The sequence below is a fragment of the Nycticebus coucang genome, chromosome 18, assembly GCF_027406575.1.
Source record: "Nycticebus coucang isolate mNycCou1 chromosome 18, mNycCou1.pri, whole genome shotgun sequence".
Taxonomy (NCBI): Eukaryota; Metazoa; Chordata; class Mammalia; order Primates; family Lorisidae; genus Nycticebus; species Nycticebus coucang.
This window is the reverse complement of record NC_069797.1, coordinates 23,412,402-23,427,805: the sequence shown is the minus strand read 5'-3', so window position 1 is coordinate 23,427,805 and position 15,404 is coordinate 23,412,402. Positions and strand designations below refer to the sequence as shown.

Below are 15,404 nucleotides of genomic sequence, written 5' to 3'. Positions count from 1 at the left end.
ACGTCATTTCTAAGTCTGGATTATATAACTTAAAGATTAACTACAAGGACACCAGGCTGTCTGTTTCTGTTCATCCACCTCCCTAACAGGTTAAATGAAACTTTTGTGTAATTTGAAGTTAGGGAATGAAGAGTAACAGTTTAGCTCCAGACAGGTGCTAAAATCTCCAGCTCCGACTTGGCGGGGATCTCAGGGAAACATTTCTCAAGGCCTTTTCAGCAAGCAGGGAAGAATTAATAACCCCTGCATCTCTGCTGTTTTAGCAAGCAGGGAGGAATTAACCCCCAAGTCTTGCTTATAGCCGAGAATGGAATTTTCCTGTCTTAGGTTCTCATACTTCAAGGAGCACATATGAGACAAAGCCACCTTTCTGGGGTGCAGAGAACCGTGCACCTTCAGAGTCCAAGCAAATGGACACTGGGTCATAACTACCTCTAGGTCAAGTATCCACATCCCACTCTAGCAGGGGGGAAAGCTATTTCCAGCTGTTAACACATCCACGCTCAGCGGGGAAATGTCACCCATAGATCATGTTCCCTAGGTTCTGAGTTCAAGTACTGAGTTTCCTATCTGTGGGTAACTGCCAAAGAGAGGTCACAGAGCTCCTAAAAAGACAATGAGTTTTTTGTTGTCGTTTTTAAACACTCCCAATTACTGCATATATCAGAGTATCTAGAAAAATGGACTGAGTCCTTACTAAATTCTTTCCTGGACCTTTTTTGTCATCTATATTCCATAGTCACATAATACTTTTTTTGTAGCTCCCAGCAACTTCAACCTCTTGGGCTGAGATGATCCTCTTTGCCTCAGGCACCCACCATGAATCCCAGCTACTTTTTTTCTATTTTTAGTACAGACAGGGTCTCACTCCAGCTCAGGCTGGTCTCCAACTCCTGAGCTCAAGCAATTCTCCCGCCTCAGCCTCCCAGAGAGCTGGGATTATGGGCATGAGCCACCACACTCAGCCCTCACAATCACTTCTATAATCAGAAAAGTTTCATTTAGTGTCTCTGATTCCAAACGACATCAATTTTATCCTCACCTATTTCTTCCTTGCAGTTTTCTATTTCTAGCTGCAGAGTTTCTTCAAGGTTTTCTTTTAAACACTGTTCTGCTTGAATCTGCTCTTTTAGGAAAAGTATCTCTGCCTTCAGCTTCTCCTCTACGTGGTCTGCTGCCGTCCGCACGCTGACGATGTTCTCTCGATACTTCAGCACCAACTCCCGCAGGGCCTAGATTCAAGAGACAAACGATTACGGGGCTTGTGAGAGTGAAAGGAAATAAAGAAAAGACGCTAAATAATTTCTGCAACCAGAATTTTAGATGTTATTTAGAAAGGTTCGAAAATTAAGACTTAGAACTTTAACCCACTCAGGGCTTCAAGGGCAGATGCCATGTCAAGTTAACATTCACCATGTTACAGAAGTAAGACATTTCCAGGCAAAATGTGTGTTGTAGACCCCACAGTTCTTCCTCAAAACTGTTTCATAAGGAGAAAATAAAGAGATAAAGTGACTTACGATATGAGATTAGGAACCTCTACTATTATTTGCATAAATTTGGGAGTACTAAGGAATGAAGACAAAAAAGACTGAAACTCAGAAGCAAGCGTAAATGCTAAGGGAATAAATTTTATTTACGTATTCATGCATTCACACACTTACTGAACATCTATCACAAGGAAAGTACTGTTAGGCTAGAGAAAAGCAATGGCCGAGAATGGCTTTCGAAGATGATCAGCTGTTTTTCTATTCTAAATTCAGTTTAAGTCTTATTTTATTTTTTCCCCTAAATTTTATTTCTATCTTCTTTTAGAAAGCCTTCCAATTATATAAGCAACTCTAAAAACTAGATTCTCAGGTAACTACTAAATATATATAAATCAAAGGACAATAGTTAAAACACTGCAATTTAAGAAAAATTTCATAAGGTTTATTACTGAGGCAGGTCTAAAAATCAAGGCTTACAAGCTAGATTACATCCTTCAAGAATTCTTGAACTTTTTTTAAATCTAGGAATAAAAAGTCTCTAGAGGACATAAAAGAGAAGATTCTTTCCTGCCAAAAGAGAAAAGGCTAACAGAGGTGGAAAGTGGTAGAATAGTGATTTTAAAGCTGATAGCAAAAGTAGATAGGTTCCCAACACCTTCTTTTGATGAAAGCAGCCACCACTTCAAAGAGGACAAAGTGTTCTCCCAAGTGTACCAGTAACCTGAGCAGAGACAAGTGGGGGAAGGTAGAGACAGCCAGGAGCTAATGATAAGACAGGTAATCGAGTCTTTATAGAGGTTGAATGTGCATAGTAGGATTAGGGGAAACTTTTACTGAGAAAATTATAAATTTCTGTATTTATAATGTTTGATTTTAAAATAATTTTAAAAAATTATAATTTCATTTTTTTAAATAAAAGAAACTTATAAGTAACATTTTTCTATTTGTTTTGAAAATTACTCTAAGAAAGCTCATCTTTACCTATACTGTTATAGGGTTTTCATAGGTTTAGGCTAAGAAGACATTTTTTTATATGTAGAAAAGTTTATAAAGATACAGGTATAAAGGTTAGATAAAATTGAACAGATAGTTATGAATGTCTCCGGGACACCAGTTTATAACCTATATTCACTCAACTACAAAAGAATGAAAGTAACCAAAAGTGTCATCTTTATGAACAGAAAAATGGTAAGTTTAAGTGCTACATACAAAAACAAATCATAAGGGGCCAGCTTAATGAACACTTCAGCATTTAATTTCTGGAATGTTCTCAATCAGATCACACAAGAATAATTTTTGGATGTTGATAACATTATGCTAAATGAAAGAAGCCAGACACAAAGACCACAGATTGAATGATTCCATTCATATGAAGTCCAAAATAGGGAAATCTATACAGATGGGAAGTAGGTTAAAAGTTACTTAAGGCTGGGAGGGAGAAGGAAGAGAGGTGACAGCTAAAGGATAAAGGGTTCTTTTTGAGGTGATAAAAATGACTATGATGCCTAATGGGTGAACACAGCAGTGAATATAGGAAGAACCACTGTACACTTTTAATGTACACTGGATGGTACGTTGAATTATTTGGTATGTGAAGTATATCGTTTTGTTGTTGTTGTTGTTAACAGGCCCGGGCCAGGGGTTCGAACCCACCAGCCCCGGTGCATGTGGCCAGCGCCCTAACCATTGAGCCACGGGCGCTCAGCCTGAAGTATATCTTAATAAAGTTATTTTAAAAGAACTTACAGCCATTTCAGAAAATGCACTTGTTTACATTTTTGATCATGTGGAAAGTAAGTTACCTCTATAGTGTCTGGGAGGATGAAGTCTTCTGCTTGCTGTAGTGACACATGTAAGCTGTGCTTTCCCTGGAGACTGTCATTATCTTTCTGTAACCTCACCAGCTCTTCTGAAACTTGTTCCCGCGACTGCATCAGCACTGCCTAAAATAGAAACAGATAGTAATCTCAGCCAGAAAGGTAAATCCACTCTGGTGATAGCTGGACCGGAGAAAAACAAAGGCAAACTGAATAAGAGCTAAGGATGGAGCTAAGGTATTTAACAAAGTTCTGCTAGACTTACAAAAAGCAGCTCAGAGACATTTCCATCTGCAGCTTTACACATACTCAACAGGGGAACAGACAAAGAAGCAACTATCTCAGCTCACTGTCCATTGTTTCTACCAACAAGTTAAAAATAATGAATCCCTTTCCTCCATATACCTGCACTACAGAAGGGCCAGGATCTGTAGCTCAGTGGAAGTGGCTGATACAATCAAGATGTGTATCAGACAGAGCACGTATCCCACACAATTCCTGTTTCCTCATGCAAGGTATTCAACAGGAACTATGGAGAAATGAAAAGCAGTATCTTCCTCTTCCGTTACATACACAGCTGCTCACGCTCAGGATCAATGTGAATGGCACTGTAGCTCCAAATACTGGAAGTCAGCTAGAGGATCTATGCTCAGGAAATAAGAAGCTTATTCTTACACTGGGATATGTGCCTACTTCTGCTGGCCGATGTGTAATTGCAGGTATTTCATACTAATGTGTATCAATATAAAAATCATTTCAGCTAATTTGAGTATAAGATGAAGTTCTGCAAATGTATTAATTTCTGCTTTTTAATTTTTACTTGCTTTCAGACAAGAGTCTCACTCTATTGCCCAGGCTAGAATACCATGGTGTCGGCCTAGCTCACAGCAACCTCTAACTCCTGGGTTCAAGCAATCCTCCTGCCTCAGCCTCCTGAGTAGCTGGGACTACAGGTATGCACTACCACGCCTGGCTAATTTTTTTTTATTTTTAGTAGAGATGGGGTCTAACTCTTGCTCAGGCTAGTCTGGGACTCCTGAGCTCAGGGGATCATCCCGCCTCAGCCTCCCAGAGTGTTAGGATTACAGGGGTGAGCCATTACTCCTGGCCCTAATTTTTACTAATTTTTAATACTAAGTCATGTAAATATAGCTTACTTACTTGCCCATAATTTATTTTGCAGCTACTGCTCTGTGCTAGGTGTTTTGCTGCCCATAGGAGATACTGAGATAAAAGACAGACTCTGCCCTGGAGAAGCTCATGGTCTAATAGAGGAGAAAGATGTAACCAACAGCTGCCCTAAGTACCGTAAAGCTCTGTGACAGAGAGCGGGTATCGCAGGGATAAGGAGACAAAGGAGTACCTAATTAGAGAAAAGAAATCAGGGAGAGGGTTGAAGAACATTTCCTAAAGGAGGTGATGACTGAGCTGTAGGACAAACATGCTCCAGGCAGGCAGACAAGGTCATGTATGAACATTAGTTAAACTCTACTGGCTTTTATTTTCTTCAGACTAGAATCAGTTGTATTTCACGATCACTTTCAACCCCACTGCAACAAAACATTAGCATTCCACTGCTTTCTAGATAGGAAAGAACAGAAAGAAGAACATGTATATATATAAGCCAAAAATAAAATGATTATGTATGGGAATGGTAGAAGGGGTGACAGGGAGTGGGCGTCGATCTGAGTGTTTATATATTTGTATAGTTTTGACTTATAAACCATGTTACATAGTGAAAAAAAAAAATCCTAGCACTCTGGGAGGCCCAGGCAGGTGGATCGCCTAGCTCAGGAGTTCGAGACCATTCTGAGCCAGAGCAAGACCTCATCTCTAAAAGTAGCCAGGCATTGTGGTGGATGCTTGTAGTCCCAGCTACTTGGGAAGCTGAGGCAAGAGAAGCTTCAGCCTAAGAGTTTGAGTTTGCTGTGAGCTGTGACTCCACCACACTCTAACAAGGGCAACAAAATGAAACTCAAAAAAATAAAAATAAAAATAAAAAAATTTTAAAAATCAAGAAGAAAGCAAATCTAAAAATGTAATACAACAGAAACAAATGGAGCTAACTATACATCAAGTTGATAATATAACCATAAGACAAAATAAATTCAAGCGACTTTTGAACACAGTACCCAAATTGTAAACTCTTACAATTGGATACTGTGTGGATACATTCCAAGGGCAAAAATAACTACAAAGTAATGTTGAACTTTACTCAGCAGGCTTGCTGTTGGTAGCAATGTCTATGTCATTCTGAAACTATTTTGTCCCAACCTTAACCAAGAATTTAAACTTCACCCATAATACAACCACCCATCATTAATGTGCCACATGAATACCCATTGAATCATTTCATCTATATAGTATTCTGTTCAAAATGTGTAACCTAAATCGAATCCTAAGGAAATAGCCAGACAAATGTACTCTACAAGACAACTAGCCTAAAACATTCTATATAAGAGTCTCACCACTCTGTCACCCTGGGTAGAGTGCCAGGGCATTGTCATAGCTCACAGCAACCCCAAGCTCTTGGGTTCAAGAATCCTCATGCCTCAGCTTCCCAAGTAGCTAGGACTATAGGTAGCTGCCATGAAGCCCAGCTTATTTTTCTATTTTTAGTAGATATGCTATTTTTAATAGAGATGGGGTCTCACTCCTGCTCAATCTGGTCTTAAACTCCTGAGCTCAAGCAATCCACCAACCTCAGCCTCCTAGAGTGGTAAGATTACAGGCGTGAGCCACCACCTTCTTTAAAAATATTAATGTCATAAAAGCAAAAAATAAAAATAAAAAACTGGGGGACTGTTGCAGATTAAAGAAGACTGAAGAGACATGACAATAAGATACAATATGTGATCCTTGACTGATTCCTATATCAAAAAGTAAGAATAATAAAATAAAAACCACCACTAAAAAAGAACCAAGGACATCTGGAGCCAACTGGTTAAATTTTAAGGATGTAATAAAGGTATTGATTGTAGTCATATAAAATGACTTATTTGTTCTTAGGAAATAACTTAATAAAATATTTATAGGTGTCATGATGTCTACAACATATTTCCAAATAGTCCAGCAAGCACAAACCAAAACACACATCCATGCAGTACACCTACCTGTACACACAGGGAGAGGACAGAGTAAGTGCGAGTATGCACTTACGTGGCAAAATACTGACAACTGGTGAATCTAAGTGAAGGTCTTAAAGTGTTGATTCCACATACTCTCTATAATTTTGAAATTTTTCAAAATAAAAAGAAGAGGGCGGCACCTGTGGCTCAGTCGGTAGGGTGCCGGCCCCATATACCGAGGGTGGCGGGTTCAAACTCAGCCCCGGCCAAACTGCAACCAAAAAATAGCCGGGCGTTGTGGCGGGCGCCTGTAGTCCCAGCTACTCGGGAGGCTGAGGCAAGAGAATCGCTTAAGCCCAGGAGTTGGAGGTTGCTGTGAGCTGTGTGAGGCCACGGCACTCTACCGAGGGCCATAAAGTGAGACTCTGTCTCTACAAAAAAAAAAAATAAAAAGAAGAAAATATTAAGATCCCAACTTCTGCCATAAACATTTTTCACTGAAGGGGCCAAGAATTCTTCTGGTCAGCATAAAAACCCGTTCATAGTAATTTCAACAAAATGATAAAGTATTAAAGTTCACAGGACCTCAACCTTAATTTCAACAATTCTCCAATGACACACACATTCACTTTAAGTGGAATCAACTTGAAGTATTTGCTAAGGCAAATAGGTTTTAAAAGAGAAGAAAAGATTCAAGGAGAAAAAGGCATGTAGGAAGGTCAACACTATGAAACTTTGTCAGCCTCCAACAGTGACTTTTAGGTCACTGTTATTTTGTACTCTCTAACTAGAGAAAAGACATGAAAGCCTCTAGTCAATGACTGGGAGAAGAGGCTTCTCAACAGATCAAGTCTAGGATTCAAGGATCAGCTCAAAGGCCATTCAGATAACATCAATGCCATCAAATACCAGTACCATCAAAAATGAGCCATCACGGTTCTACCTGAGGCTTTTTTTTTTTTAAACTGTCATTCCAGAAGAGCTGGGTGAGAGGCAGCTTTGTAGGATCATCCCAGCAGGACCAATTCTGCTATAATGTACACAAGTCCATCAAATGCAGGGCTCCAACTTTGAGAAAAAGGAAGAACAAAGCAAACACAAGCAGACTGGTGAGGAGGGAGGCCCACGTCTAGCAAACAGCTCTGCAAAGGGTCCAGCCAGTCCTTGCTCAAGATGTTCTCTACCCACAACCCTCTCAGAATTGATGACCTTTTGGAAGTTCCATAGTACCACAACAGTCACACGGTGAACTAACCCCTGTGAAACTAATAAGGTTATTCTAAGTAAATTAGCTCTCCAGGAAAAGTATAATGCTGTTTATAGGCTGCATCAGCTAAGGCTCTCAGAGACTGCAATTTTTTAACTCATGTTTAAAACTGGAAGTCAAATGTTGGTACACAGTTTATTGTTTAGGCTTCCAAAATCAGAAAAAGATAATGAAATGAAAGATGAAAAAAACTGTTTATTGGTTAGGACGGAGGTTTATAAAAGGAATAATGTCTTTACAATATTTTGTCCATTACTAATATTCTTACAGGCTCTGGAGAACATAACAGTAACCACACTTTGGACAGGGTGATAAAGTCCTATCAAAGAAGATGCCAAGATAGAACAAAAGGGAATATACATAACATAGAAATCATTTATTTATAATGTTAACTTACCATCTGTTCCTGAACATCCCTCTTTGCCTGGGAAAATGCTTGTTGCAACTCTTCAAGTAAGATCTCAGATGCTTGGGTTCTTAGAACAAGTGCAGAGATCTTTTAAAAAATGCATACATAGAAAATACACAGTTAGGAAATTGGTAATTCTGAAATGAACCTTTCCATCTCCTGATTATTTAGTATCCAGAATTGATGTTCACTCAACTGATACGTGCACATCTGCTGTGTGCAAACACCTCAGCCTTTCAGACAACACAAGGCAGTACCAAACCCCCAAGTCACGTGCTGCCACACATGAGCAAACAGCATGATATGGGTCCCTAGGCAGATATTAAACATGTGACCAGGCTGGGTGCAGTGGCTCACTCTATAATCTAGCACTCTAGGAGGCCGAGGTGGGCAGACTGTCTGAGCCATGGCACTCTATCAAGGGAGACAAAGTGAGACTCTGTCTTAAATAAACAAAAAAAAACATGTGATCTAGTTATACATTAAATTTTTAATTTCCTGAGACAATTTCCTCTGTTGCCCAGGCTACTGTGCAATAGCATCACCATAGCTCATGGCAACCTCAAACTCCTCTCTTGCCTCAGGTGCCCAAGTAGCTGGAACTACAAGCATCTGCATGACTAATTTTTCCTATTTTTTGTAGAGACGGGGCCTTCCTATGTTGCTGATCTCTAATTCCTGGACTCCAGTGATCCTCCTGCCTCAGCCTCCCAAAGTTCTGGGATTACAGGCATAAGCCATGGCACTTACAGATTTCTTTAAAGAGGAAGAAAAAAGTCAATACAAAATTCAAATTCTCTTGGCTCAGCACCCATAGCTCAGTGGTTAAGGCACCGGCCACATACACGGGGGCTGGCGGGTTTGAACTCAGCCCAGGCCTGCTAACCAACAATGACAACTGCAACCAAAAAACTGTCAGGCATTATGGTGGGTGCCTATAGTCCCAGCTACTTGGGAGGCTAAGACAAGAGGATCACTTGAGCCCAAGAATTTGAGGTTGCTGTGAGCTATGAGGCCATCGTACTCTACCCAGGGCAACAGAGTGAGACTCTGTCTCAAAAAAAAAAAAAAAAAAATCAAACTCTGGCCACAAAAAACCCCCACATATTTAAAAGATAAATAAGTCTTTTCTGAACTAACTGCTATCTTCTAAAAAGGTTTACTTAAGAACAATATACACATGAATAACATCATTGAACTCTAAACTCCCTTGAATTAGTTTTAGTGTTCCTGAGCTGGAGTTTATGTGAAAATTGATGATTCATACAAAACAATTATAATACATCTATAAATAAAAATAATTTTGTTTAGATATTTAAAAAGTAGTCATAATTCTGCTTCCAATAGTAACAAATTAATGTGAATCAACTCTGCTATTGAGAATTAGAAAACTGTATAGAAATATAAAATACATCTATCTACTAGAAGGCATTGGAGAAGTGACAAAGCAAAAATGAACTACAGGGGAAAGGACCAGGATGGAGATGCGTGGAGAATAGACTGCAGCATCTGGAACAATCTTCTACCCACATGTGTCAAAAGGAACAGATGTGACAGTGAGAAGCTGAGCAGTGTTTGAGAGCCCCACAATAAAGTGGGGGAAAAGTCTGAGAACCACCAAGCAAAAGGACCCTTAGCAAACATCTTGTACTTTGAATTGAGTCCTCAAAAGTCTACAACAGCCTAGAGAAAGAAAAGAATTCTAAATAATCCAACCTTCATAATTTTATATAATCTCAATTCCTACAACTATATTAAAGTGATTGAGAATTATTAGTACCACTACTTGACTACCTCTTATAAGGGTAATGGCCTTATCTTAAGCTTTATGTTATTTCACAACTTTTAACATGCAATGTCTGGCACTTAAATATGAACAGGCTGGGTGCAGGGCTCACACCTGTAATCCTATCACTTTGAGAGGCCAAGGTGGGTAGAATGTTTGAAGTCAGGAGTTGAAGACCAGCCTGAGCAAGAAGAGATCCCCTCTCCACTAAAAATAGAAGAATTAGGTACTCGCTTCAGCAGCACATACACTAAAATTGGAAGGATACAGAGAAAATTAGCATGGCCCCTATGCAAGGATGACATGCAAATTCATAAAGTGTTCCATATTAAAAAAAGAAAAAAAAATAGAAGAATTAGCCAGGCATTGTGATGGGCACATGTAGTCCCAGCTACGTGGGAGGCCGAGGCAAATGGATTTCTTGACCCCAAGAGTTTAAGGTTGCTGTGAACTATGATGAACCAACAGCACTCTAGCTAAAAGGCAACAGAATAAGACTCTGTCTCTTAAAAAAAGAAAAGAAAAAGAAAAAAGAGAGTGGTTAAAAGGCACATAGATGAAATAAGGTTTAACATGAATAAATGTTAGAAGAAATAATGGCCAATGGAAATATCTAGTAGTTGAAAATTACTTCTATTACCTCTTATTTTCACTCCTATGTATTTTCAAGAGCAGTTAGTACACATGTCCATCAAAAAACACGTATAAGAATGTTCATAGAAAATTTATACTAGCCAAAGACAAGACACAACCCAAATGTTCTTGAACTGCAGTGTAGATAATAGTGGTGTATCCAAGTAAGAGAATATTCAAAGCATTAAAAAGTAACTACTGGCTGGAACTGCACTCTTTTCCAATGGACAACTGCACCTCAGCCTGGCATTGTATGCTACCTACAGCCCCTTTCCTTCTAGGAGATTTGAATCCCAGACTCCTAAAGGGACGTGAACTTAAGACTTGTATATTTAAGGTCATGTAAGACATTCTGGAGAGCAAAAAGAGAGGGACAGAAGAAGAATTAAGTATCCCAACAACAAAAACCAAATGCTGATTCAAAAATCCTGTGACTTAGAGCAGCGGCTATGATGGGTAAAGAACTAGTACCCTCCCAGAGATTCCACGGGAAGAAGCTGCAAAGCAGAACATGAAGGAGCAGATACTGGCAGAGATCAAACTCTGAGAGGCCTGGAGTCCAGCAAGGAGGGGAAGGGGAGGGGTTTACTCCTCCCTCCCACACATGTCTGGCAGTCAGTGGGCTCCTGAGCTGCTAGAGAGCTCTTCTACCCTCACAAGCCCGAAAGATGCTGCCGCCGCCGGTAAACTGGAGTTTCTTAAGGATGAAGTGCCAGGTTGCCAATGCTCTCAGGGTCATTTCCTGACACCAAAGACATGAGCCTAAAGGGCAGGCGCCATTTTGCTTCTCCCCCAACCGCACACCTTTGTTCTCAGGAGGGGACTTCAGCCTCTCAGTTTTCATCTCAATCGTTCCCAAACATTTCCCAAGGCCAGTTTTGTTTTTGTTTTTGTTTTGAGATAAAGTTTGACTCTGTTCCCCAGGTTAGAGTGCCCTGGCATCAGCCTAGCTCACAGCAACGTCAAACTCCTAGGTTCAAGTGATCCTCCTGCCTCACCCTCCCAAGTAGCTGGGATTAAAAGTACTCAGCAGAGTGCCAGGCTAATTTTTCTATTTTTAGTAGAGATAGGAGTCTTGCTCTTGCTCAGGTTGGTCTCTAACTCCTGAGCTCCAGGGATCCTCTCACTTTGGCTTCTCAAAGGACTAGAATTACCGGCGTCGGCCACTGTGCCAGGCCTCTGGCCCAGTTTTCATTTCACTTGTTCCCGCACAAACATTTCCCAAGTCTGGCCCAGTCTTGGGAGCCAGAGGGGGCCAGTGGGTCCCTGGGAACCTGGGGGTTCTGCATGACCCCAGAGCCTGGACATTCTAGTTTGGCTGCCTTATGGAAAGGGGGACAGAGACAACCAAAGTGCTATCTTCTTCCCATCCAGATTCTTTTCCTCCCCATTTCCCATACCCCACCAGAGGCTGTTGAGATATGGCTTGTAGGAATTGCTCTTCCTCTGGTTGGTGCATCCATCATGGGGCTTCTACAGAGTGTGAGGCCCAATCCTTTCTGAACTCTTTTTCTCTCTTTCCCCTCTCCTACCTGCCAGTGACAAAGAACAGGAATTTTTCAAAAAAAGACAGACTAAGGACCAACAAACATATGAAAACATGCTCAATATCTCTAATCATCAGGAAAATGCAAATCAAAACCATAATGAGTTAACACCTAACTCCAACGAGAATGGATTTTAACAAAAAATCCCCAAACCACAAATGTTAGCACGGAAGCAGTCAGTTGTGACGACTTATACACTGGTGGTGGGACTGCAAACTAGAACAAGCTCTATGGAAAGTAGTACAGAGATATTTCAAAGAACTAAAAGAAGACCTACCATTTGATCTAGCAATCCCACTACTTGGTATTTACCCAAAGTAAAAAAGACATTTTGTTAAAAAAAAAAAAAAAAAAGACACTTGTACTTGAATGTTGACAGCAGCAAACTTCACAGTTGTGAAGATGTGGAAACAACCCAAGTGTCCGTCAATATATGAGTGGATTAATGATATATGTATACTGTAGCCATTAAAAAAAAGTCAATTAATACCTCCTATATTAACCTGAATGGAACTGGAGACCATCCTTCTAAGTGAAGTAACACAAGAATGGAAAAACAAATACCACGTGTACTCACTATTAAATTGGAACTATCTGATCAACACTTACATGGACATATGGAAATAACATTCATCAGAAATTAACCAGGAGGGAGGGAGAGAAGGGGATTGGTAAATTCACACCCAACAGGTACAATGAACACTATAGGGTAATGGACACACTTTTGACACAAACTGTACAAAAGCAATTTATGTAACCAAAACCTTTGTATCCCCATAATATTCTAGGAAAACAAAGAAATCCTACTGCTTTGTCAAATAATATGGATAAATAATGTTGATCAAATAAACAAACACAAAAGGCTACATATTTTATGATTCCTTTTAATCATAAACAGTGTTACAAGGCAGAAAAGTAGTTATATTTATGTATAGTTAGGGTATTTATTGACTAGGAAAGGGCATGAGTGTATCAGAAATGTCCTCTTAATCTAACTGAAGATTACCCTGGTAAAATTTTCACATGTGAAAAATTCATCAAATTATACACCTGAGATATGTATACTTACCTGTTTGTAAATTTTAATAAATACAAGTTTTTAAAAGACTCATAATGAATGAGAATGAGAATTGTCCCATTATGGTGCAAGAATCCTTGTGAAGCCCTAACAGAAAAAATACGAAGAAAAATACACCTAAACATTATACAGTATAACTACTAAAAACAAAAGACAAAAAAAAAAAATCTTTAAAACAGCCAGGGGTGCCGGGCGCAGTGGCTCACACATGTAATCCGAGCACTCTAGGAGAGCAAGGAGGGTGGATTGCCTGACCTCACAGGTTTGAGACCAGTGTGAGCCAGAGTGAGACCTCCATCTCTAAAAATAGCCAGGTGTTGTGTTGGTGCCTGTAGTCCCAGCTACTCAGGAGGCTGAGGCAAGAAAATCACTTAAGCCCCAGAGTTTGAGGTTGCTGTGAGCTGTGACACCACAGCACTCTACCAAGGGCAACATGGTGAGACTCAGTCTCCAAAAAGGAAAAAAAAAAAAAAAACCAGCCGGGGAAAAAAATAACTTTCTTGCCTTCAAAGGAGCAAGAATTAGACTAACATTCCAAGCAAGAAGCAATGGAATAATAACTTCAAAGTGGTAAAATAAAATAGTGTACATTCTGAGAATTCTACACCTGGTAAAAGTATCCTTCTTGTATGAAGCAGAAAAAAAAAGATATGTCTGATAAGCAAAAACATAAGAGAATTGAGACTTCGGTTCTGTCCAAGATAGACTCAGCCTGCTATGGCACCTCTCTCTCATTACAACTAAATATTCTGGACAAAATACAAAAAGCAACTACCTGAGGACTCTGAAAAATAAACAAAAGCAGGGAAAGGGAAGGGAAATCAAAACCAGAAGCAGCAATTTATCTAGGAGTTAGTTTCCTGTTTGTTTTTTCTTCTTTCCTACTGTCTGAATAGCACTGACCTGAAGGCAGGCCCAGCTGTGAAGCTGTACAATTGCAGCAACACAGGAAGTAAAACTTTCTGGCGACAAGCCCAGAAACAGGGTCCCTGGGAGCCCTTTAATAATAGGGATAACCTCAGAGAGCAGAGAGTGAGAAAATGTTCTCCTATACTGTGTCTGAATCAGCACAAGCCCCACACCTACCTCTGAGATACATATACATAGCAAACACTTTTTTTTGAGACAGAGTCTCTGTCACCATGGCATCATCACTGCTCACAGCAACCTCAAACTCTTGAGCTCAAGTGATCCTCTTGCCTCAGCCTCCAGAGTAGCTGGGACTACAAGCACTCACCATGATACCCAGCTAGTTTTTCTATTCTTTGTGTGTGTGTGTAGAGACAGAGTCTCACTTTATTACCGTGGGTAGTGTGCAGTGGTGTCACAGCTCAAAGCAACCTCCAACTACTGGGCTTAAGTGATTCTCTTGCCTCAGCCTCCCAAGCAGCTGGGACTACAGGCACCTGCCACAACGTCTGGCTATTTTTTGGTTCTAGTTGTCATTTTGTTTAGCACATCCAGACCAGGTTCAATTATGGGGTACAATGTGCTGGTTTCACGTAACAGTTTGAAATACTTCCTTTGTTTTCTTTTGAGACAGAGTCTCACTTTATTGCCCTCAAGTAGAGGGCTGTGGCATCATAGCTCACAGCAACCTTCAACTCCTGGGCTTAGGTGATTCTCTTGCGTCAGCCTCCTGAGTAGCTGTGACTATAGGCGCCTGCCACAACGTCCAGCTATTTTTTTGGTGCAGTTTGGCCAGGGCTGGGTTTGAACTCGCCACCCTCGGTATATGGGGCTGGTGCCCTACCCACTGAGCCTTAAGCACCACCCTAGTTTTTCTATTTTTAATAGAGACAGAGTCTCACTCTTGCTCAGGATGGTTGCAAACTCATGAGCTCAAGCATCCTGCTCATCTCAGTCTCCCAGAGTGCTAGCATTACAGGCATGAGCAACCAGGCCCTACCAAGGTAAATGCTTTTGAAACAAATAAAAAGATAGCTCTCAACAGAGAAATAAAAACATGAAAAAAAGAACCAAGTGAAAATTTTATTTCACATAAATAACGGTGTAGAATCTGGCACAAAAATAGACAAATAGACCAATCAAATAGAATACAATCCTAAAACTAACCCGCACAAATATAGGGTGGTCATAAAGTTTGTGTGCAATTTGACACAGAATTTCTGGTGACCCTGTCTATTCACTTGACAAATGACAAATATGACACTGCAGAGCAATAGAAGGAAGACAACCTTTTTCATTAACAGTACAGAAACTGGTTATCCTCTATGAAGAAAATAAAGTTTGACCCTTATCTTTATCATGTGTGCCTATATGTGTATAGACCACTTCTACATGGATTT

General features: G+C 40.1%; 1 protein-coding gene and 1 non-coding gene across 4 annotated transcripts in view; one reads left to right on the top strand and one right to left on the bottom strand.

The window, feature by feature from the left end:
• Positions 1 to 15,404, bottom strand: part of RABEP1 (rabaptin, RAB GTPase binding effector protein 1) — a 116,820-nt gene that overhangs the window by 5,911 nt on the left and 95,505 nt on the right. For all 3 annotated transcript variants that reach the window (XM_053569318.1, XM_053569320.1, XM_053569319.1), the window contains exons 12-14: positions 8,040 to 8,138; positions 3,293 to 3,433; positions 1,043 to 1,232 (exon numbers count right to left, since the gene is read on the bottom strand). In XM_053569318.1, the coding sequence (XP_053425293.1) occupies positions 1,043 to 1,232; positions 3,293 to 3,433; positions 8,040 to 8,138 (430 nt within the window). The remainder of the gene's footprint in view (positions 1 to 1,042; positions 1,233 to 3,292; positions 3,434 to 8,039; positions 8,139 to 15,404) is intronic.
• LOC128571359 (U6 spliceosomal RNA) lies at positions 10,064 to 10,170 on the top strand. Its single transcript, XR_008375789.1, has one exon. It is a non-coding gene; the product is annotated as a U6 spliceosomal RNA (small nuclear RNA).